This window comes from Vicugna pacos, chromosome X (assembly GCF_048564905.1).
Source record: "Vicugna pacos chromosome X, VicPac4, whole genome shotgun sequence".
Taxonomy (NCBI): Eukaryota; Metazoa; Chordata; class Mammalia; order Artiodactyla; family Camelidae; genus Vicugna; species Vicugna pacos.
This window is the reverse complement of record NC_133023.1, coordinates 12,253,801-12,280,251: the sequence shown is the minus strand read 5'-3', so window position 1 is coordinate 12,280,251 and position 26,451 is coordinate 12,253,801. Positions and strand designations below refer to the sequence as shown.

The 26,451-nt window shown below is 39.7% G+C and overlaps 1 protein-coding gene across 7 annotated transcripts in view; it reads right to left on the bottom strand.

Moving 5' to 3' along the window:
• Nucleotides 1-26,451, bottom strand: part of REPS2 (RALBP1 associated Eps domain containing 2) — a 263,541-nt gene that overhangs the window by 184,064 nt on the left and 53,026 nt on the right. For 6 of the 7 annotated variants that reach the window (XM_006218097.4, XM_072956291.1, XM_072956290.1 and 3 more), the window contains exon 1: nucleotides 25,559-25,919. The exons of the other annotated variant lie outside the window; for it this stretch is intronic. In XM_006218097.4, coding sequence (XP_006218159.2) covers nucleotides 25,559-25,792 — 234 coding nt within the window. In that variant the 5' untranslated portion in view covers nucleotides 25,793-25,919. Of the gene's footprint in view, nucleotides 1-25,558; nucleotides 25,920-26,451 lie in introns of those variants that run through there. 7 annotated transcript variants of the gene reach the window in all.

Sequence of the window (26,451 nt, the reverse complement as noted above, 5' to 3'; positions counted from 1 at the left end):
ATGGATGTAGAACCACAAATTCGATTCCACTGTGGGAAAGGTCAGTGCCCCTGACCCCTGCTTTGTTCAAGATCAATTGTATGTAAAAATAACCCAGTACTAAATAAGCATTTAATGTTACTTCCCTCACCTTTTTAAGGGGTAAATGATTCTGCTAAAATTGAGACAATTTATGAACAGAATTTCAATTAAACTGAACTACTGAACCTTAGGACAGTCAGAAAAGACCCCTTTTCCCCATGGATGCAAGGGAAGACTTCAGAGCTATTGCCAGGGTCTGCCATGTAATTATAAAAATAAGGGGGCCACCCTGTGAGCTAAGTGTTTTATATATAATATTCCATTTAACCTTTTCTCAACATCTCTCCATCAATCAGGGTAAACTCACTTATACTAAAGCAGGGTTTCTCAGCCTCAGCACTACCGACATCTTGGGCCAGGTAATTCTTTGCGGTGGGGGCTGTGCTGTGCACTCTAGGATGCTCAGCAGCATCTATGCACTACATGCCAACAGCACCTTCCCTAGTTGTGACAACCAAAAAACGCCTCCAGACATCACCAAATGTCTCAGGGTGGGGAGTGCAACATCACCTCAGTTTGAGGACCAGTATGCTAAAGTATCAAACAGTGACCCCATTTTAATGGCTTAAGCTGATTTTTTCCCCTCATGCTCATGCTACAAAGTCTGTTTGGTACTGGGGCTCTCTCTACCCAACATTATTTTTATTCTGGTACCCAAGTGATGCAGCTGTGTCTATCTGAAACATCAACAGTCATCATGGCAGAAGGTCAAAGAGACATGGCTTTTTAAACATAGCATTTTTAAGAGACATGCTAGCTCTTAAAGCTTCTGCCTGGATGAAGGGACATATCACCATCCCTCACAGGCCACCAGCCAAAGCAAATCCATGGGCAAAGATGATAAGAGATAAAGAATCTTTGTAAACAGTTATGTAGTCTATCAACCCCTAAAACATCCAGAGGTACTAACATTTTATATACAAAGGAAGGTATTCACAGGCAACTTGGCAAAACTTACCACAGTCTACCAAGAGTCAACCCATATCTAACCCATATATTTAACAAAAAAACCATCAACATTCTCTCCACTCTAACACTGGTTTTCACACTGTGCTCCATGGAAGTGAACTGTTTCTAAAAGTTCTTCAAAGATTCTGTAACATTTAATTCATTCTAATTTCATTTTTTTAAATATACTTGATTCCACTCTTAAGTATATAGCCAAGAGAACTGCAAACAAATGTCCACATAAAAACCCACACATGAATGTTCACAGCAGCATTATTCACAGTAGCCAAAAGTGGGAACAACTCAAATATCCACCAGTGAATGAAGGGATAAACAAAATGTGATATATCTGTAAAGTAGAATATTATTTGACCAGAAAAAGGAGTGAAATACTGATACAGGCTATAATGTGGATGAACCTTTAAAATATTATGCAAAGTAAAAGGAGCCAGACACAAAAGACCACATATTGTGTGATTCCACTTGTGTGAAATGTCTACAGTGGCCAAATCTATAGAGTCAGAAAGTAGATTAGTGGTTGCCTAGGGCTAAGGTGGGAGACTGCTAAAGGGTATGGGTTTTCTTGTTGAGAGTAATGAAAATGATCTGAATTTGACTGTGGTGATGGTAGAACAACCCAGTGTATATAGTAAAAACCACTGACTTGTACACTTTAAATGAGTGACTTGTGTGGTATGTGACACATACAGTAATAAAATTATTACCCCCAAAAAATTTGCCAGAATGGAAATATGTTTGATTTTTTGTTTTTTTCATTGTTGTCATCTCTTTTTTCCAAATCACTATAAAATAAAAGTGATAAAATTTTTGCCAACAGCTGGGGATAATCAAGGTTCTCAGGTACAGAGCTTGGTCACATTCGGAAAAACTGTTTCCCTACAGGGAGAAGAAAATGTAATCTGAAAACAGAAGGGGGAGGACCCAGATTCACAAACTTGATGCAGGATAAGAATGAATTTGAAATTTCACAAAAAAAAATATGGTTAGTTGGTTTGTTTACAAGACAGCGCTTGTCACAGAACCAAGTACCAACTACCTACTCCTGTGTGCTCCGGCCGCATTCCGCTGGAGAACAGGAAAAGGTTACCAAACTCCTTAAAAGATAAGGGGGCCAGCCAGGACCAAGTAACAGACCAGAATGATGCCTTCACATCATAGCAAATTCACTGTCACCTTTTGCAAAATAATCTCTTGGGGGAAAGTCAGGTATGCCCCTTTATGTAAACCTCCCTCTGGTCATTTTGCCCATGTTTTCTGCATTTGTAGTCCCAGCCATGAACTGAGATGGCTTCATAGCTAAACCCCTGCTCACTCCCCACCAGGATAAGTCCCTACCACAATCCACAAGAAACTGAATCAGAAACATTAACAGTTTTGTACTGCACTGCAGCCGATTAAAGACCAGAAAACCTTTTCTTCTTAAACTTCGGTACATGGTTATGACTTATCACTTGAAGACAAATTCTCTAATGAAAGTCAACAGTGACGACTGCAAAGTACTTTGTTGGGCCTACACATGAGGCAACAGAAAAGAATTCCCTTTTAACTTTTCATTTGTTTTAAAAGATTTTTCAATGAAAGTCACTTAAGTAGGAACCTGCTTTCTTAAATTGGGGTCAGAAAATAAGATATGATAACTCTTATAATCTGCACTCTATGCAGACAGATGGTCTTCGTTTTTTGTGCCATGGACCTATTGGCAGTCCAATGAAGCCTTTTGGATCCCATTTAGGAATGACGTTTGTTTATTTTTTTAATTTTTGAGGGGGAATGTTGTATTTTTTAAATGTAAAAAAATAAAACATAGAATTATAAAGGAAACCAATTACATTAAAGTAGTTATTAAAATATTATACTAATTTGTGATACATTAATATATATGTTCTTTTATTATGACTTTAAGTATTAAGAAATAGCAAAAACTCACATGAAAAAATGCTCAATATCACTAATTATCAGAGAAATGCAAATCAAAACTACAATGAGGTATCACCTCACACCAGTCAGAATGGCCGTCATTCAAAAATCCAAAAATGACAAATGCTGGAGAGGCTGTGGAGAAAGGGGAACCCTCCTACACTGCTGGTGGGAATGCAGTTTGGTGCAGCCACTGTGGAAAACAGTGTGGAGATTCCTCAAAAGACTAGGAATAGACTTGCCATATGACCCAGGAATCCCACTCCTGGGCTTGTATCCAGAAGGAAATCTACTTCAGGATGACACCTGCACTCCAATGTTCATAGCAGCACTATTTACAATAGCCCAAACATGGAAACAGCCTAAATGTCCATCAACAGGTGACTGGATAAAGAAGATGTGGTATGTTTATACAATGGAATACTACTCAGCCATAAAAACCGACAACATAACGCCATTTGCAGCAACATGGATGCTCCTAGAGAATGTCATTCTAAGTGAAGTAAGCCAGAAAGAGAAAGAAAAATACCATATGAGAGCGCTCATATGTGGAATCTAAAGACTCATGGACAGAGAATACAGACTTGTGGTTACCAGAGGGGTAGAGGGTGGGAAGGGATAGACTGGGATTTCAAAATTGTAGAATAGATAAACAAGATTACACTGTATAGCACAGGGAAATATACACAAAATGTTATGATAAATCACAGAGAAAAAAATGTGACAATGAGTGTGTATATGTCCATGAATGACTGAAAAATTGTGCTGAACACTGGAATTTGACACAACATTGTAAAATGATTATAAATCAATCAAAAATGTTAAAAAAAAAAGAAATAGCAAAAACTCTAATAAGTGCCAAAATTTTGACACAGTGATTAGCATAAATGATACTTCAAGATATCTGCAACAGCTATGATGCAATATGAAACTGATTTATTGACAACAAAGTCACAGCTGGGGCTAACAGTACTGTGATTTGTTGCCTGCGTTGATTAACTGATGAAAATACAAAATATCCATTGTTAGTCAAAATAAAGACGTACTTTTTTCTCTGTTCAAGGTCAGGGTCCCCTTGAATTCTATCCACAGATCCCTTGGAGATCTGAGAACCCAGGTAAAGAATTCATGTTCAAAACTGAGTATAATAACCTAAGATGTGAATTCTTCCCAGATGGATGCAAATTTTAAGATGTCTGCAAACACCATTTAGAATGTCTTCTTTATAAATGACATAGAAACAAAAGGTTGTCATTTTATCATTTTTTAAATATTGCCAATGCCTTGTTCCCAGCACATAGGAAAGTGAACATTAATAAATAAATAAATAGATAAATAACATCACCTGGGATAAAAGAAGTAAGCCATGTTCACTTTTATTCTGGACATTCTCTTGACATAAATCCCGTTGTTGGACTTGGCTGACTGCCTAGAATTTTATCTGTACTAGCTCTTAACCATAGGAGAGAAAACAAATTTTATACTACTCCCAGAATTTATCCTCCACCCACCTCCTACACTTTCTGAGATTGTTCTCAGATTTCTTAATCAATATTGAAGCAAGTAAAATCTCCTGTGGCTATGAATTTTGGCAGTCTTAATGGTATCCATGGAAACGTCCTAATTGAAAACATTCAGTTCCCATTGGATCTTCTTATCTCATGAAGCATTTAAGAGAATTCATTTAAATCCTCCCACATACTTGACACCCTATAAAGAGTCTGACAGTTCTGGGTAATACATATATGGTACGGGGTTGGGGGGGGAACCTGTCATCTGTGCATTCAAAATAATTCTAGAGAATGGCTTATGGACCCTCAAAACCCCGACTAGGATGTGTTTGCAACACTTGGTAAATTTAGCATTTTGTCTGTAATATAAACAGCACTCTGAAGTTAGGCAAAGCTTATCAGAAATTTCTTTTACTACATTAAAAGCTGTCCGTTTATTAACTTATGCCATAGAAGGTAAGGTGTCAGAAACTGGGAGCCACGTGTTTTCCCGCCTTTCCTCATAATTTTACCTCACATAGTATTAAATGGCCCCAAGTTTCTACTAAGAATCAACATGGCTTTTCCTACTTTAAAGATCCAGCGCTACAGATAATAAACACAGGGTCATAAAAAGACTCAGCTCTACTAGTTTTCTCTTGTCCAAGGCACATGTGTTTTGTGTTATCAGTCGGCATGGACGTGAAGAGGGTAGAAAATCAGATGCTGCCAGGAAGAAAAGCCCTTTTATCTTTTTATATACCTCATCCTCCTCATGTGTAAAATCGTGGTGAGGACGCCGTGCCCCTCTTCTACCAAAAACTGAGGCGGATTACTGCAGCTGAAGCCAAGCTTATCCTTACCCGCCCTCCATCCGCCTCGTGCTGCAGCGCTCACTCAGCAGGAGTGGCCTGAGAAAGAAAAGGAAACACAAGGGCACACAGAGAGCATGGACACCAGCCAAGGCTGACAGAGTTTCAATAACCTGGGATTAGAAAAGCCGTACAAATATATTTATTATCAAGATGTTTCAACTTGTTATTATTATCAGCTTACTTTTATTGAGTAAAAGGTTGTGTGCTCACGCCAGATGGTCAGGAGAGCATTAGGAAATCATTTCTGAAGGACAGTGCTCAGTAATTCAAAACAAGCCAAAAGTTGAACCTCCTGCTATTCAGACAACCCATCATCCATGGAAAGAGCAGAGGCAATGAAGTGTTCCTTCTTTCCTTCATGTTTCAGCCCTGACTGGGCTATAATTATGACAAAATAAAATAACTATCACAATCCCAGTACCAAATGTGTTTGCCAATATTTAATCGAATTTAAAATAGAGGCTTTCATTTCATCACCACCCTATAAGAACCACCTGTATCCAGGGACCACCATGATGTGAAAAGCCTAAGTCATGCGGAGGGGCTCCAGAGGATGAAAGGCCACATAGAGAGAGATTGGCCATGGACCCCGACAGGCCATTCCTAGGAGTGAAGAGGCCATCTTGAGAGTAGGACCTCCAGTCTCAGCGGCCCAACCAACACTACCTAGAGCAGAGATGAATTGCCCAGCTGAGACCTTCCAAAATCCCCAACTGACAAAACTGTGAGAATGGTTATTATTGTAAACCACTAAGTCCTAGGGTAGGTTTTTAGGTAGCAATACAGGACCAAGACAGTCATCACTTCTTGCATAACTTTTGGTACCATCAGAGAAGTAACAGTGAGGCCATCTGACCATTCTTCAGATTAAAAGAAAGTAAACAAGTCAGTCCTAGCTGGCTCAGGACCTCAGAGTCACTTATCCTTAATCCTCAAATAAAAGTTCATTTCAGCAAGTAGGTCGCCTGACTTCTAGCCAATTCATCCCAATGGGAATCATTAAGGCCCCAGGGGCACTAACGGTGAGGGGTTACCACATTCAAGCTAAGGCCTCCCAAGAGCAGGAAGCCTGGAGTAGCATGCTCAAGTAATTGCTGACTCTTCAGATAAATGACCTCTTGCCTTTAGGAATCCTGTCTGTGTGAACCCCCAGAGAAACCCTGTACACTGTTTGGCAGCTACCTAACTAATAACTGGTTATGCAACCAATCAATATGCTAATCTCTCAAGAGCAGGATACACAGGCTAGTCCTGGAGTCTCTCGTCCATCTATAGCCCATCTGAACCCCGGAATCTACTAACAGTCAAGATCTTGTCAAATTTGCCAAGGAACTGAAATAGACACCCAACACCAAGAGCAAATGACTAGGTGGCTTATGTGGGCAACTTTATTATTTGAGTATTTTTAAATCTATAGTTGTTTCTTCAGTTCCAGCAAACCAGGACATTTGGCTGTGCTATCTGTATTCTATGCTGCTACTGAAATTAGTTCTACAAATATTCCTAATACAGTTAGAAGAATGGTTGAGACTGAATGAGCCCTCAAAGAATACTGAGGACTGTTACGAAGAATAAGGAGGCCTTTACACTCTGCAAAGTGTTTTACAGCTTTGTCCCAAAGCACCCTTTGGAGAGAAATTAATTTTGGTATGTTCACCTTACAGATCAGGGAATAGGGACACACAAAGACTACAGTGGGAAAGTGCCTTTATGAACCCTAGGCCTCTAACACTGCTAGAATTTATTCAAATTTATATTACCTATACCTGTCAAGCGTGGATGATGTGAATGACTATATCTAATTGGTAGACAGCCAAGATAGAAAACCTAAAAGGCAACTTAAACTCTGATGTGCCACTCTAGACGAGTAATTTCACCTCTCCTTGCCCTTATCCCGTCTAAAATACCCAACCCCAGAGGTAAAGATGATCAAACTAATGATTATTTCTGTTAACTTTCAGAATAACACTGCTTCCCTTACCAGGAATTGGAGTTACTATATAGTAGTAACTCACAGCAAAATCCAGAAACTGCCCTGTATTATATGGCAAGTAAATTTTTATCATAGTCCTGATATGAGAGCAAAAGTCGAGAGTGACCTTATCTCAGATAACACAGGAAGCTGGTGTTTACTCTAAAATACTATTGTTATGGCATATAAAACGAGGTTACCAGGAGCTGGGGAAGAGGGGAAATAGAGAATTACTGCTTAGTAAGTACACAGTTTCTGTTTGGGATGATGAAAAAGTTCTGGAAACGAATAGCAGTGATGGTTGCATAACTTTGTCAATGTACTTAATGTCACCGAATTGGACACTTAAAAATGGTTAAAGTGGTAAATTTTATGTATATTTTACTACAATAAAAAATGTTTAAGGAAAAAAATGCCTGCATGAGGAAATCAAACAGTCATGAATGGCTAAATAATGCACTAACATTTCAGTGGTAGAAAATGACTCAAACAAAAAAAGCTAAAACAGTTTGGATTTCATGTTAGGTATACGTCAATCTAAATGATTTTGAAAGCCTTTTCAATTATCATTTTTCAATCTAAACATGTTGTAAGAGACTTCATGGCACTGATCACTCTGGTATTCATACCTAAAAACACTTCTGACTTAGACAATACTTTAACCAATTGATTAAAATTTAAATCACCAATGAGGGGCAATGAGACATCAGTGCTCCTGATGTATTCGTTAGCTGAGAAGGGCACATCGCTGACACAGTACTCAGGCAAAAATGCACAATCTTCACCTAAACATGAGAAGCCACCAACCAAAACCAAATCTGGTACATGTTACAAAACAGTGTCATGAAATACCACTGTTCAAAATGTCAATGTCACGAGAGACAAAGAAAAGCTTGCAGGAACTATTCCAGATCAAAGGAGACCAGAGAGCCATGACAAATAAATTCAATGTGTGATCCAGGGCTGGCTCCTATATTAGGAAAGAACAAAAAGATCCTTATGAATAAAATTTTGGGGACAACTAACAAAATCGGAATATAGACTAGTGACAAAAGTATTGTATCAATATTAAATTTCCTGAATTGAATAACTGTATGTGCTTGTGTACAGTTTTCAAATTCAATATTTCAGTGGAAAACTGGTGCAAACAACTGACTAGATGCTTACTGTAAGGCTAAAGGAAAAAATAACTGTTCTGCTATAATCTAGTCAGTGAACATGTTTCTCACAGGGATATGGGTTAGCAATTCTGAAACTACTTTATGTGTATACCAGAATTAAACAAATAGATAAATATATGAGTTTAAACTATTAAGGCCTAAAAGAGCATGACTATGCAAGCTAATCACAAATGGTTTAGTATACATAGATGATGGATGGCTGGCTGGAGAGATATAAAATACATATATGGAGCAAGAGAAAAAAAGGTAAATGTAGCAAATGTTAAGTGAATCTGGGTAAGTACATAAGATTTCTTGGTATTATTTTTACAACTTTTTTGTCAGTTTGAAATTACTTCAGAATAAAAAGCTGAGCCTGGGTCCTTGTCACTATGTGGCAGAGAACCACTTACACAACACCAGAAATGCCCACACCGAGAAGGAAAGCTTCTGTTGCGCTGAGCTCCTGAAACCTGGGGCACACAGATGCTAGTGCTACACTAAGCAATGTGATAGGATTTTAATGTAATTGACCTTTGCTTCTTATAGGGCACAGCTCTATTTTCACTTAATCAAATGTTTATCACAAATACTCTAGAAAATGATAAATTAAATGGATATGGATCCACCAACGAATGCTAAAAACTAATGGGCAAAAGTTTGAAAACAGGATATTTGCATAGCCTCAAAACATCTCCCCCACGATACTTTAACTACAAGGGGAAAGATACTGTGAAGACACAAATTTAAACAAGGGATCAAGGTAAACATCACCATATACTATGATGCAGCAACATTATGAAATCCATGATACAGTGCACTGAAAAGAATGCACCATCATTTTTCTAGTAATCTTGCCAAAAATACACAATCTTATTCAAATCATAACATCAAACAAACCAAAACTGAGGGACATTCTAGAAAATAACAGATCAGTACTCTTCAAAAGTGTCATGAAACACAAGACTAAGAAACCGCTGCAGAACAGATGAGACTAAGGAGAAATAAGAAGTAAATTCAATATGGGATTCTGGAAAGTATCCTGGAATAGAAATAGACGATCAGTGGAAAGACTGATGAAATTTGAATAAAGGTCTATTGTTTAGTTAATAATATTGTAGCAATGTTAACTTCCTACTCTTGATAATTGTACTATGGCTATATAAGATGTTAACATTAAAGGAGCAGGGTGAGGAATAGAGGGAGCTCTGTACTATTTTTTTTTTGCAACTTTTCTAAAAGTCATTTTTCTGTAAGCTCATCTCTTGAGTGATTGAATGAATATTCCTACTGGATTGAACATATATATTAACCTCCATGCCCACTCAAAACTCCATTAGAACAATAATACAAGGCTTTAAAAAAAAGGCTTAAATCTACAAGCACGAGAAAAAAGGAATGAAGAATAAAATCATAGTGGCTAGAAAACAGATGGACATACAGTGACTGCAAGAAAGATAAACCATACGACAGACTCTGGGAAAGCTAAATAGAGCTAGAAGCAGGAAGATAATAGTATTTCAAACCAAAGACACCATTATTTTAGGTAACACTAGAAAACACAGCCAAATAAGATATGATACAATACTTTACCACTCAGATTTATTAAAGGAATTCTTTTAAGACTTAAAGGTTTTCATTTATCGCTCATATTCATAAAAAGGAAAATAAGCAAAAATAATTGTTCAAGGTTTCCCTAAAACTTTCTCGCCCTATTTTTCCACAGTGTTGTCCTCTGTGCCATCAATAACATTCAGTGATGCAGCATTTATTAAAAGAATCCATAAAAAGAAACTGGAACCATTAGTATTCAGCTTTGAAATTATGTAAAGCTAGACTGTTTTTGATTCCTGCTTTGAGTTTGCTGCTAAATACTGGGGGAGCATCCAATTTACCACCCCTCTCACTACCCCCACCTCCCATCCATCTGATTCCTATGAGTTAACAGTACTCCACTCTAGTATCCTTTCTCAAGCCACTAACACCCAGTCTACAAGCTCTGATGTAATATAAGATACAATCAATTGTGAAATGTCTTAAAATTAAGTGGTGAGGGGAACATGTGCCTCAAAAATAAAACAAATCAAGAAAGTGTAGTATTGGCTTAATGATAGAAATACAGGTCAATGGAATAGAATGGACAGTCCAAACATAAACCCTTATATTTGTGGTAAGTTGATCTTGGACAAGGGTTCCAAAACCACTCACAGGAAAAGATTGATGCTAGGACAATTTTGCAGCAAATGATACTAAGACAACCAGACAGCCATATACAAAAGAATGGAGTTGAACTCCTACCTCACACCATACACAAAAATCAACTCAAAAGGGATCAAAGACCTAAACATAAGTGCTAAAATTATAAAATTCTTTGAAGAAAACATAGGGGTAGATCTTCATGATCTTGGATTAGGCTATGCTTCCTTAATTATGACACCAAAAACAGCACTAACAAAAGCAAAAAATAACCTCATAAAAATTCTTAAATTTTATGCTTCAAAGGACACCATCAATAAAGTGAAAAGACAATCCACAGAATGGGAGAAAATTTTCACAAGTCACTTATCTGATAGAAGATTCATATCTAGAATATATAAAGAACTCTTACAACTGAATATTTTATAAAGACAGATGACCCAATTTTAAAATGGGCAAAGGATTTAAATAGACATTTCTCTAAAAAAGATAAACAAATAGCCAATAAGCACATGATATGATCAACATCATTAATTATTAGTGGAATACAAATTAAAACTACAATGAAATACCATTTCTCACCCACCAGGATGGCTATAATCAAAAAGGCAGACAACGACAAACATTGGCAAGCATGTAGAAAAATTGGAATGCTCATGTATTGCTGGTGGGACTGTAAAATGGTGAAGCACTTTGGAAAAGAGTTTTGCAGTCCCTCAAAAGATTGAACAGAGCTATCATGTGACCTAGCAATTCCACTCTTAGGTAATTAACCAAGAGAAATGAAAACATACATCCCCACAAAATGTTCACAGTACACATACATGCACACAAATGTTCACAGCAGCATTATTCATGATGGCCAAAAAGTTGAACCAACCCAAATGTCCATCAAGTGATGAATGCATAAATAAAATGTGGTATGCCCATATAACAGAATACTACTGGGCCATAAAAAAGTACTAGTACATGCTACAACACGGATGAATGTTGAAAACATAATGCCAAGTGAAAAAAGTCAGTCACAAATGACCACTTATTGTACAACTTCATTCAAACAAAATGTCCAGAACAGTCAAATCCACACAGATAGAAATTAGTTATGGTTGTTGAGGGATAGTGGGATTAGGAGTGACTGCTAATGGGTACCAGGTTTTTGGAGGGTGATGAAAATATTCTGGAAATAGTGAATTTACTAAAAACTGAATTGCACACTTTAAATGGATAAGTTGTATGGTATGTGAATTATATCTCAATAAAGCTGTTATTTAAAAGGCAAAGAAACAAGAGACAAAGGAGAAAACATATTTTTAAAAAATAATTGCATGAATGCTCCAAAGTTGATTATGTTGAATATAGTAAATCCAACAGGATAAATGTAGAAAATGAAATCTTTATCATATTCAGGATTTATTAAATTAAAATAGCATAATCAGCACAGGTGGTTTCAGTAGGATTATTAAAGAATCAAATGTTTATATGTTGGCTGAAAGCCCCAAAGTAGAAAGCAATATAGTTAGAAATAAACAGAGCTGGGAGGATTACAATTACTGACCTCGCAAAGGAAACCCATTAACTAGTTAAATGGTAAAACTCATTACTCTCCCTCACTTGGGAAGGGCTATGAGTATCTGTTATGATAAAAACCAATATGGGCATAGAAAGAGAGCTGAAATCGAATATATTTGAGATACAGCACAGCACGTGAAACTAAACTTGTAAAAACAGTAACATTTAACGGAAGGGAGGAAAGTATAATACATACCAAAGAGAGCTTGTACATAAATTCAACCTGCTTTTATTATTCAGTACAATCTCCCACTCAAGGTGTAGAAGAATACAGACTAGGGGTTGGCATACAACTTCTGTAAATACTTTATATCCTATGGACTACAAGCCTCTGTTACAACTGCCCACCACTCCACTCCAGTGCGGCTGGCCACGGACAGCTCATAAATATCCGACTGTGCTGTGTGCCAAGGAAACTTTGTTTATGGAAAATGAAATTTGAATTTCATATAATTTTCATATGTCATGAAGTATTTTTTTTATTTTTTCCCAACCATTTAAAAATATAAAAACCATTCTTAGCTCATAAGCCACACAAAAAAAATAGGCAACAGGACGGATTTGACCAACAGATTGTATTTGGCCATCCCCTGGCAGAAGGATGCTTTCAGTATAAGAAACACCTCAACATACTGGTAAGCAAGAAGGAGCAACCAAGTCTTACACCACACAATACTTGCTCATCAGAAACAGAAAGGCAAATTAATAAGTATGCTTCATCTGGAAAATAGTGAGAAAAACCATTCAGAATGTTTATGGGAGTTAAGTGAGTTCATACACACAAAAAGAGTTCCAACTGGGTACACAGCAAGCCACTCAACAACTATTTCTGATATTATTAGCAAAAAGATATTCTTACTGACTCCAAGAGAAAAGACAAAGGCAATGATTCCTTTTTTTTTTTGTAGGAGTGTAATGCTTATCAGAATTAGAATGATTATTTTCAAGTCTAAAACTACAAGTCATGGTATTTTCTCAAGAGAGTCTAAAATTCTCAAAACTAGAGTAAACTTTATTTCAGCACTAGGAAGTTGTTATTCATATATAAGACAAATTTCTAGAAGAAAGGTGAAAACATGACAAAGAGTTACTGCTCTGAGAAATTGCCCCAAGGATTTTTCAAAATAAAAATTAAGATTAGGGTCAAGAGTCCATCCTTGGCTACAGGTGAGGCCAATGCTAAAACCAGCAGGGGAAACTGACTCTTATCAAGAATCTGTTTCCTTTAAGAACCTGCAAGAAGTTAGTATTTGATCAACAGCTCAGAGCTCATCTAGTCCTCCTGACCACTTGCTGCTACTTTGGGGTTTGTAAGAACAAGGCATTTAGGCAGAACCGTATGTTACAGAATGACAGAATTATACTACTTAACCCCACTCAATCCTATGTTGCATACCCTGTAGCACCAAAGGAAAGAGCAGAGCAGCTATCTGCTTATCACCATAAGAGGTGCCTTCAATCATTATATTTACCTGACATGCAAAGGAAGGCTTATAACCCACAAATGAACAGAGCACCACTACCCGCCCTCTCCAGATAAAACTGCATTTTGAGAGAGAAAAGCAAAACGATACTCATTTTGATTTCACAACCTTAAACAATGGAATGCTGACAAAGCACCCTGCTATACATTCACCCAACCACCTGTCACCAACATCACCCTGGAACACAAAGGGCTATTTTTATGTAGTACACTACTGAGACAGATAATATCCCATTGCCATGGCAACAAGTTTTCCAGTAGATATGCTAGCCCATGAAGAATGTTAAAGAGAACAAAGCTATTCCTTTGCATCTGAGTCTACTTTGCAGTATGGGAGGTAGATTCTAACTTTCTTTTACAGCCTCGGTTTGCTAAAAGGGGCATTAGTGAGTTCAAGCAATGTACAAAGAAATCCTGAGTGGACACACACCACACAGAGCTATTTAGGGCTGAGGAAGAATCTCTACAGGAATCCTACCCTTCAGGGAAAGAAAAAAGCCAAACTAACACTAGGCCATGCCCCCAGAGGCTGTCATATGCTTTCTACTCTCCTGAACTAATTCATCTCCGGTCCTAGGGCGACCTCTCCCACCATATGCAGCTACTCCTAGCAGAATCTCCCAAGAGGGCCACTCCATTGCCATGTTTTTCTGGTGCCCTGAATAAGAACAAACACTGCAACCCATGGAAATGCCCCACTCTGATCAAAAAGCACACACCCTGTATACAAATGCACACAGACAACTCACAGTCCTCAAGGCCTCCCTGGAGAAGTGGAAGAAAAAGTTCAGACGGATCAATCCCTCCTGCCCAGCCCTCTCGGGCTCTCCCAGAGGTCTGTACACCATGCTCTGCTTTGCACAAATGGTCTCCCTGGCTCCCCACACCAGCCAGGCCCCATTCTCCCTAGCATCCAGGGCGCTGGGTTCCAGTCCAGCTTGTAGCCTGTGCTGGCTTTTCCCCCAGGTGTCCCCCAGAGCCACTCCCAGCCCTTCTTCCTCCATGCTGCCAGGGAGGCTGGCCTCTGTAAGCTTTAACATCCAGACTCCCTTGCCTTTGGCTTCCAGCCGGGTAGCCGACAGGAAACACGGTTGGTTACTGTCCCTCAGCCCGCCAACCCCTCCTTGGCCACAGTTCTGGCAACGAAGGTGTTCTTTTAGACTGCTGTCCCTGGAGGGGAACCACCTTTCAAGGCTCCAGCAACAACATTCCATCCCCGGCCCCTTCAGAACCAGGGATGACAAAGGCTTTCTGCTGCTGCTTGCCTCTCCCCACCTCAACAACATTCCTGTTTTCATAAAACCCTCTGAGCCGGCCATTTCCTGCGGGACTCCGACCACCCCCAATTTCTGATGGCTTCCTTGGCCTCAAAGTTTAACCAGCCTTGACCTTAGACTGTCCCATGTTCAGCTTCACCATACCATAGAAGCTCCTTAGAAATGATCCAAGCTCTACTCTGATACACATCCATAGAATCACCTCTTTAAGCAAGAACTCCAACATTTACACAGAATTGCTATGAAAACAATAGCCTCTCCATGGAGAGGTCATCAGGAAATCCCCCTTTCTTTTTCAGTTTGTCTCTTTAACAAAGACTGAATTTCAACCCAAGTAACTTTTTAAAGTATTAAAGTAGTGACTTATCCACATGACCTTGGGCTTAACCTTTGTGCCTGTTTTGTTTTCTTCCAACTGGGGATGATAATATCTACCTTGTGGTTTGGTTGTGAGACTTAAATGAGATGAGCGTTCTACAAGTTACAGGACAAGGCCAAGTATATGGTAATCAGTAAATAAATGGTAGCTGCTACCATGATTGTACATATGCTACAACCAGAGCAGATTTTGCCCCAGGGACATTTGGCAATGTCTGTTAACATTTTTGGTTATAACTGGGGGAGGGACAGATACTGGCATCTACTGGGTACAAACCAGCGATGCTGCTAGACATCCTACAATGCATAGGACAGTGTCACTGCAAAGAATGATTTGATCCAAAATGTCAACAGTGCTGACGTGGAGAAACTTTGATCTAGAACAAAGAATAAATTAAGGGAATCTAAACCATCCGTATGTTAAATTTCACATGCTTTACTTCCACTGCATCTCTCAGTAAAAGGACTATAAAGGTACCAGAGTGTACACAAAGGAGGGGAGTTAAAATATTTTTAAATAACTTTAAAGAGAGCCTAAAAAAAAAACTCAAAAAGCAAGCATACCAAACATCTCCAGGGGCAAAAAGCTGTTCATGTATAATCATCTGTTTTTTAAAAGGCTGACCCTGAATTAAGGGAGAAACAAAGAGATCATTGTATTAAATATGTTCTTTTGAAGGCATCAGGGGCAAACACTACATGTTTAAGAAAGCCTGCTTTTTTAAAAAAACAATTCTTAATTGCTAGCATTTATGGGATTTACTTCAATTAGTCAGGAAATTAACACAGGTGAAATACTTAATTTCCCCCAGGAGGCTGAAAAAAATCTTTTTCTGTAAACCAATGGCAAAGTGTTACAAGTGAATTAAGTCAAAGCAAACATCTATTACTAGCCTAACATTAATAGCCTCTCCTGGTCCTGAATTAAACTATGAGGATAGCCCGAGTTATTCCCAACCGTACAAATCACTTTTTCCTACAAGTTCATGTTCTAGCCAGTCTCTGAAGTAGAGATAACAGTGGTAAATAAAACAGGCCCAACAGTCAGCTGGCAAGTGCTCCAGAGGGGCTCCCTGGAGTGAAGCAGAGTTGAAAGCGCCAGGTAGAAAGGTCAAGAGCAGAGAGGGTTAGAGCCAGGACTTCTGCAGGGGCTTGACGGTGAGCTCCTAGAGGAAGCAGCTGAGCATTCATTCACTCTGGGCTTCCTTCCCTCCCCAGCCCGGGGGAGGCCGGCAGAGGGGTGGACGCAGGACGTCGGGACAGCCTTATGGAATCTCATTCGTGAACCACACTTGCCAGCAGTGCTGCCACCATTCTGACTTCAGAAATAATGAGCTACAAAGGACCGAAATTTCTAGACACCTTGTAACTCTTCTGAGCAGGGCTTAACTGTTTTTGTGCTGTGGATCCCTTGAGGAACCTGAATGGACCTCTTCTCAGAATAATGTTTTTAAATGCGTAAAAGTAAACACTTAAAATATGCAAGATTATAAACAAAATATATTGAACTACAGCTATCAAAATATTAAAAAAAACAAGTCTGCAGTAGAAATACATGTGTTTATTAACACAATGAATAAGATCAGCCAGTGCATCTAAACCACTGTAAATTATCATTGAAATACCTGCAACAATTATAATATGATTTTAAAAATCCTATTTCTATTAGTGATCGAGTCACGGGAGCTGCTAATACTACTGTGGTTTGTTGCCCGCACGCATAATAGAAGGAAATGCTCAATTTTAATTAGGGCTTGGTTAAAAAAAAAAGCTGTATTTTTTCCCCCACATCTAAATTCACAGGCCTCTGAGCTAGACTCAGGTTAAAAGGCCTGCTTTAGAGTATTCTGTGCAGGAGTGAACACGCATGGCATTCACATTAGCTTTTCCATTTTTTTCTGCCTCCTACTAGTTAAGAGGAGAAACAAATTGCCTAAAGACTAAAATTGAAAATAATACCTAAGAAATTTGCCAGTTCTACTTGGCATAAGAAAATGAATTATACATGAAAATGTTTTTTAAAAAGATAAAGAAATTTGAAATGAGTGGCTGAGCAAAAACATATATTCTGGTCCCCCAAAGCTAACCAGAATAATTTTCCCCTTCAGAAAACTCTAAAAGGCAAGTGTGGTGGAAAGATCCCAAGGTGACAACCATCCTCCCTTCATAATTCTCACTTCCTGGTGTCTGTGCTTTTGTATAATCCTTTTCCCCTTGAGAGCAGACAGAACTTGTGACTTGCTTCACATTAAAAGAAAACAGCAAAAGTAATGGGATGTTGCTCATCTAAGCCAAGTGGAGAAAGAGAGAATCTCCTGTCAACCTTAAAGAAGCAAACAGCCATGTTGTGAACTGCCTATGGAGAGGACCATGTGCCAGGGAACTGTGGGTGGCCTCTAGGAGCTGAGGACTTCAGTCCTAAAATCACAAGGAACTGAATTCTAACAACCATATAAGCTTGGAGGAGGTCTCTGAGATGGAGAATTGCCACCTGGCCAATGCCTTGATTTCAGCCTTGTGAAACCCCTGAGCTGAGGAGCCAGTTAAGCCACAGAAACAATGAGTAACAAATATGTGTTGTATTAAGCTACAACTTAAATTTATGAAAATTCATTACAGAGCAATAGAAAACTAATGCAGTAACCAACAGACAAGGTGACCAATCATCCCAGTTTGCCTGGGACAGTGTTGGTTTGAAAACTAAAAGTTTCACACCCCAAGAAATACCTCAGTCCTGAACAACCCAGGTTGGATGGTTGCTGCTATGGTCTGAATGTGTGTGTCCCCCCAAAATTCATATGCTGAAATTCTAATGCCCAATGTTACGGTATTAGAAGGTAAGGCCTTTGGGAAGTGCTCAGGACACGAGGGTGGAGCCTTCATGAATGGGATTAGTGCCTCATAAAGAGGCTCCAGAGAGATCCCTAGGCCTTTCTACCAAGTGAGGACACAGGGAGAAGGCACCAGCTATGAACCAAGAAGGGGACCCTCACCAGAAGGCACCATGCTGAAGCCTTGATCTTGGACTTCCAGTATCCAAATCTGTGAGCGATAAATGCTTCTTGTCTATAAGCCATCCGGTCTGTGGTATTTTGTTATAGCAGCCCGAATGGACTAAGACAGTTGCCCACTAATAGACGTGTACGAAGAATAGAATGATTTGTACAAAATACTAGACACTTGCCTTATCAGAAGCAAATAGAAAGTTTGAAAAAACCTGGGAAGGAAACAGACTCTCTTTAAAAATTTACCAATAATTAGCAAAACACCTCAAGATTTCTTCAACACTAATTTTCTATACTCTTAAAGTAGGGCAGTCCCCAGCTATGAGTGTGAAACTAGGAAAATGTTCAAATCCATCCTGTATTTCTAGTCTTCACTTTGTTACTTTTTCAATCTCCCTACTAGTTTTCCCAGCTGATTTATTTTAAATCAGTATTCAAACATCATTACCTTAAAGACTGTCAATAGCTCAATGGTGTGGAACCACAGGTCACAGGTATTAAACCCCTGTAAGTTCCCATCTCCTCTGACCACCTCCAGGCTCCTTCCTTAAAGATAAACCCTATGAATCACGTGATGTCTGAGACTTGCTTCAGGATAACAGAGGGGGAAACGAACAAAGGTAGGAACGCAGATGGATGAGTTAACGGTTGTTTAGCACGGGTGGCAAGTGCAGAGGAATTTAATGTATTAATGTATCTATTTGTTTGAGATTTTCCATTTTTAAAAAAATGAGAAAAAAAGCAAACCTATGAAAGCCTAACCAATTAGCTCAAAGGTCCTCTAACACTGTCAAGAATATCAGTGTGCTTTTTGCTATCTATGAAGGCATTTTTAATGTTCGTACATGTTTACAACAGTCCCCCAATCAAGTGACATTCTATATAAAGGAAAATGCCACCTACTTTCTGTAGGCATAAAGGTCTCTACAGCACCATAAAATAATGAGTCATTGTAACAGTAGGTAATGAAGATTTTTTAAAAGGAAACAAATGAATAGAGCTACATGTGTCAACAAGGATGAATCTCAAAAACATAACAATGAGAGGAAAAGCGAGTTGCAGAAGGTTACAGAGACTATACTCCTCCATGCAAAACAATTTACCATTTTAGTGACTGTGTCACTATATGATATACACACTATACACACACACACACACACACACACACACACACACACAATAAAAGCACAAAAAATTTTCAAATCATGCACACCAAAGTCAGGACAGCAGTAACTTCTGGGGTGAGGAGGGAGTGGAATGGGACCAGAGAAGGAGGTCACAGGAAACCTTCACACCTAACTGGGCTGTTCTCTTTCTCATGCTGAGTGGTGGTGGGTACACAGTGATCTGTTGGGTAATCCTCTAGTTTTGCACAACCGAAATTTTTTTTTATAAAAGAGTTAACAAGCTATATCATGCAAATATTCTCCTTTCAACCAGACAATGGTTTGGCTCTGGAACTTCCTATATCTGCTGGCATTCATTCTCTTTTACAAAAAAAGAACACTATTTATCTCAAATAGTACATATTCCAGGTTACTGTTTTGGTAAGCCTCTATCTCTCTAAAGCATATGTTACAAAGGGATATGATATAAAGATGTAAAAATAGACAATTGTTTCATTTGCATTTAAAAAAAATAGTTCTGGCTAATAATCCAGCAACCAGAAAAAGTTCACAAGAATTTTGTCTTTTACCTATAGTTTTCTTTAACAATTAAAAAGTTGCTTCAAAGAATTACAAGAAAACCTTTAAATATGACTTCTTCCCAAAGGTGAGGCTGTGCACAAGAATTTTTAAAATATCCCCTACTTCTCACAACTTTGTTTTACTTCTTTACCTCAATCAAAGCTCTCAATCAGACATTACTTTTTGGCTTTTTTCCCATTCAGTGATTTCCCCTGATAATACAGAATCAACAGTGCTTTATAACTACTTCCCTTAAAGTCTAAGAGTTAACTATCAAGTCAGTGAAAGACAAATACCGTATGTATGATCTCACTTTTATGTGGAATCTAAAAACAAACAAACAGAAAACTGGAACTCACAAATACAGAGAAGAGATTGGTAGTTGCCAGAGGCGGCGGTGGGCAAAATGGGTGAAGGTGGTCAAAAGGTACAAACTCCCAGTTATAAAATAAGTAAGTCCTGGGGATCACATGTACAGCATGGTGACTATAATTGATAATACTCTATCGTATACTTGAAAGCTGCTAAGAGAGTGAATCGTAAAAGTTTCATCACAAGAAAAAAATGTGTAACTATACGTGGTGATGGATATCAACTAGACTTATTGTAATGATCATTCCACAATATATACAAATATTGAATCATTATGATATACACCTGAAACTGTTATATGTCAATTATATCTCAATAAAAATGCATTATTTCCAGACAGAGTTAACTATCATAAAAATGAAAATTATTAATGACTACTTGAAATATACACAGCATTTTGAAAGACTAAGACACCATCCAAAAAGATAGATATTATAAAGTCTACATAGTTCATTAACTCATTACATCAAACAGAAAACTTGCCAGTTTAAGGTAGATATTTTATTTCTACATGTTATACTTGAAATATTTTCTTACTCAAACTATGAAAAATAAAAACATCTGCATTGGAATGTAAGCTCCGTGAGGGCAGGAATTTGTGTTTGATTCACTGCTGTAACCTCAGCACCTAGAACAGTGCCTGAAGTGCATTAAAAACTCAAACACCTCAAATACATGTTTAAGCCAAGCCTATGCATTCTAGTAAAATGCTGGCTTTTGAGTAGTATATGAAATACTTCAGAACCTGGGAAACTAAGCACTTTAAAGTTTGTACTTCTTTGTCTTGAAGTATTAAACAAAAACTACCTGTTTCTCAGAGATTTATATTTACTTTTTCTAATTTAAAAGTGTTTCACTCTAACATTTTTCTACCTAGTACTAGAATCCAGTTTTAAAATAAAACACCATACGAAGAAGGTCTCTATAAAGAGACCAAAAGGCCTTTTAAAATAGGCTATTATGATGCATTAAAATATAATTCAAAATAGAAAATAAGTATATGGACATATGCTCAACATCATATGTTATTAGGGAAATGCAAATTAAAGCAACTACTACATACCTATTAGAATGGCCAAAATCTAGAACACTAACAATACCACATGCTGATGAGGACATGGAGCAGAGGAACTCTCATTCATTCCTGGGGAAACTGCAAAATGGTACAGCTACTTCAGAAGACAGTTTATCAGTTTCTTACAAAACTAAACACACTCCTACTGCATGACCCTGCTCCTTGGCATTTACCCAAAGGAGTTGAAAACTTAAATGCATACAGATGTTTATCGCAACTTTATCCATAATTGCCAAAATTTGAAAGCAACCAAGAAGTTTTCCAGGATGTAGGCTGTGGAGAAAAAGGAACCCTCCTGCACTGCTAGTGGGAATGCAGTTTGGTGCAACCACGTGGAAAACAGTATGGAGATTCCTCCAAAGACTAGGAATAGCCTTAGCATATGACCCAGTCATCCCGCTCCTGGGCATATATCCAGAAGGACCCCTACTTCAAAATGACACCTGCACCCCAATGTTCACAGCAGCACTATTTACATTAGCCAAGACATGGAAACAGCCTAAATGTCCATCAACAGATGACTGGATAAAGAAGAGGTGGTATATTTATACAATGGAATACTATTCAGCCATAAAAACCGACAACATAACACCATTTGCAGCAACATGGATGTTCCTGGAGAATGTCATTCTAAGTGAAGTAAGCCAGAAAGAGAAAGAAAAATACCATATGAGATCGCTCATATGAGGAATCTAAAAAAAAAAAACAGAAACACACTTATAGACACAGAATACAAACTTGTGGTTGCCAAGGGGGCGGGGGTTGGGAAGGGATAGACTGGGATTTCAAAATACAGAATAAACAAGATTATACGGTATAGCACAGGGAAATATATACAAGATCTTATGGTAGCTCACAGCAAAAAAAAAATGTGACAATGAATATATGTATGTATGTTCATGTATAACTGAAAAATTGTGCTCTACACTGGAATTTGACACAACATTGTAAAATGACTATAATTCAATTAAAAAAAGTTAAAAAAAGAAAAGAAGTCCTCCAGGATGCGAATGAATAAACACATTGTGGTACATCTAGACAATGGAATACTATTTAGCACTAACAAGAAATGAGCCGTCAAGCTATGAAAACACATAGAGAAATCTTAAGTGTATATTACTAGTTGAAAGAAGTCAATCTAAAAAGATTACATACTGTGTGATTCTGTCTGGCATTCTGAAAAAGGCAAACCTATGGAGACAGTAAAAAGATCAGGGGTTGGGGTAAGAGCAAGGGATGAATATTTGGGGCACAAAGGATTTTTAGGGCAATAAAACTACTCTGTATGAGTCTACAATGGTGGATACATGTCATTATACATTTGTCCAAAACCAAAGAATGTACATCAAGAATGAACCATAATGTAAACTATGGACTCTGCGTGATTATGATGTGCTAATGTAGGTTCATCAGTTGTAAAATATGTACCACTCTGGTGGGGGTGTTGATAATGGGGGAGGCTGGGTATGTGTGGAGCCAGAGGGTATATGGGAACTCTCTGTATCTTCTCAATTTTGCTGTGAATCTAAAGCTGCTCTGAAAAGATAAAGCCTGTTAAGATATATTGAAAATGAATATATGTATGTATATGCATGACTGGGACATTGTGCTGTACACCAGAAACTGACACATCGTAACTGATTATACTTCAATTTAAAAAAATTAAAAAATTAAATATATATATATATATATTTCAACTGAAAAAAAATTCCTAGTATAACTCATTGCCATAACAAAGTAGCAAGTGTAGTGGTTTATTTTTATTCCAAGGAGGAAACAAAATTAAGTATTTTTATAGAACATTTACTTCAGGTAAGAACTTCATCCTTCCTGGAACATTATAGTAATCTTAATTGTATGCTTATTAAAAATAAAAAAATCTGTTACCATAGAAACTACCAGCGCTAGCTAGTGCCTCCATGATTTGGGCAGTTATACCTGTTGGGCCACTTAATAAAACTTACAGGTTCCTGTTTAACACAGAAAGGCTAAAAACAGCTACATTTGTTTTAAAGAAAGGCTAACACATTCATGGGGTAGTGCAAATCAAGATAAATGGGGAGCGCATGCGCACGCACATACCCAGACACTCCACACCACACCCCACCAGAGTGGTTGGTAAAAATTAAGTGGCTGCCGGCTGCTGGCTTTATTTGATAATCTCTTCTGATTGTATTTCTCTATCCAAGATGCCTTTGATGTTCATTCTCACCTGTATGAAGAATACTGGATTACTGCATTGTATTAGCTTAACACAGAAAGATGTATTTTGTTTTGCTGGTCTGAATAAGAGAGCTTTAAGGCTCAGAGAGAGTTACTCCAAGCAATATTCTAGGGATGTCCCCTTTTGCCAGCATCTTTTGCAAGCAGGTTTCGACTAGACATCAAGAGTATAATCTCATTCACACAAAGGCACTGTAGCTTGGGTTCTTTTTAAAGCTTAAATACCTCGAGGGAGCATGGGTTCTAATACCAGGAAAGACCCCTCTCCAACTCCTTAGGGTCAACCAACACAATTCAGATTTAATATGCCCACTATCTCTTACCACATTCCATGTATTACTGACAACAAAATAAGCCTTAACAGGTGCCCAGCTGTCACTTACTTGCTGTGTGGCCTCAGTCACTTATTCCTCTTTCAGTTGAGGAGTAGCAACAGCATTTAACAAATGTATTATGCTTGGGAGTATTCTGAGGGCCTCATGTAACAGCCATGGTCTGTGTTTTAGGATACTGAAGTTTCCTCTACCTGGTCAAGCTCAACTAGTCAACAGCAGAAGCAGAACTGTCTACATAGCAACGACTTCTTAAGGGACAAACAGCCATGTCAAGTTCTGTGGATACTGATTATATTTTCAGAAATCTGGAATTCTAAAGGTGAGAGATTACAGAGTGGCTAAAGTTATGTTCAAAAACAGACAGGCATATGTATGCTACAGCAGTACAAAATCTTCAGTGATTAAAAAAAAATCTATAAACACAATGATACTGCAAGTGGACCATAAAACCCTCAGTTACCCCTTTGAAACTAGATTTTAAAATATCACACCCCACTCTAAATATACAACTGATGTTAACTTTCATAGTGACTCCTGCTTTTAAGAAAATCTTCATTACACATTTGGGGCCTGATATTAAAACTTATCACCATTAAGTGCTAGTAACAGCAAAAGACAGACAAAGTGCTTATCAAGCAGTCTTTCTCCAAGCTCCAAAGAAAGCACAAAACAAAAACAGCATCTACTGTGCATCAACCCCCTTGTCCTTTTCCAGGTATGGAGCAGCCAAAAGGAGGTATGACACACATTACTGCGAAATTCTATTTCAAGTTCAAGTAATGATAAGATGAGAAACTACAGCTGTCCCCCAAGGTGGATATCTGGGGTCCACCTCTAGCCCTAAAAAGGAAGCCTTTGACAGACGTCCTCTTGCAGCCCTCTGTCCCTGCTGTGCAATTTGTAATTAAGGCTTTCCAGTTTAATGCTAATACTCAGAACTATGCTAGTGGGCAAATATACACAGTAGATACGTAAATATTACAAGTAGTCTATAGAGCAGACAATATACCGTCGTGGGCCCCAGGCCCTAAAGACACACATACACACACATACACACACACACACACACGCACACACCCTTCAAGTTCAAATCCTGCAAAGCACCCGAGCGCCCACTCACCCAGGGGAGGGAAGGGCAGGAGCGGCGAGAAGAGGTTAAACCAGACACCAGCCAAAACAAATACCACTTCCAGAAGACGGCAAACTTGGGTCTGGGCGGCTGCAGAGCCCCAAAAATGCCGGGGAGGGGACGGAATGTCCGTCTGTCTCAGGGGAGAAAGATGGGGAGTGCACCCAGCACCGCTGGGCTGCGGAGGAGGCTGGTGTCTCCCGGGGGACAAGGGCGTCGCCGCCATTCCCGACTGCGAAGCCCCTCTCCGAGACCTGGCTGAGGCCTCCGGGTGCCCGTGGGCAGTCCGGTTGCCCCACCCCGCCCCCTGTCCCCATCGAAATGGTCCCCACAAACCTACAAGGGCAAGGGCGCGGGGACCTACCTGGTGTAGGGTCTCGGCAGGCAGCTGCGATGCCCGAAACAGGTCTGCCACGGGGCCCGCGGCTGCGGTGGCCGCGCCGGGGGCGGCCCTGGCTGCCTCAGGGGGCCCGGACCCTGGGCCCCCGCCTGCGGCGCCGGCGCAGCGCGCGAAGAGCTCGGAGTAGCACTGCTGCTCGCCCTCGCTCAGCAGCAGCGGCGGTCCGGAGCCGCAGCCCCCGCCCGCCGTCGCCTCCATGGGGCCTAAAAGGGGGCCCGGCAGGGCACCGTTCCCGCCTGGGGCACCTCCGCCTTCTCCACAGCCTTCTCCGCCTCAGCCTCGGCCTTAGCCGCCGCCGCCCCCACGCCCCGCAGCTGCCGCGCGGCCGCTTCCTCCCGGAGCGCGCCGGCCCCGCCCCCGGACTTGAATGTTGTGCCTCCGCCGCGCGGCACATGGAGACAGGCGCCGCACGAACCAATCTCGGCCGGGGACCGTACCCCGGCCCCGCCCCCGGAACCCGCCCGCCCCGCCCCGCCCCGCCCCGCCCCGCCCCGCCCGCGCCGCGCCAGGTAACTAACTCCGCGCGCCGTCCGCCTAACAGACCGTCACCTGCTCCGCCCGCGCTGCGGGGTCCAGAGGGAAGAGGCCAGTGTCGTTCTGCGTCCACCTGGCGCGAGAGGGGCGTCTCTGGCTCTCCTCCCTGGTTGGCAAGGGAGACATCTAGACATACCTGGAGAATGGCGCTTTTCAGGGTGCGGGAAGGCTGTGGTGTTTCCTCCCTAGGACGCTGGAGCAAGTGTAGTGCCCACGACAAGCCGGGTCCTTACCAGAAAGGACGACGCATGAGAAATTAGGTTTCCCTTTTTCAATGACAGTACTGCTGATGTCTTGAAAAGCTGGAATGAAGAGATCTCCAT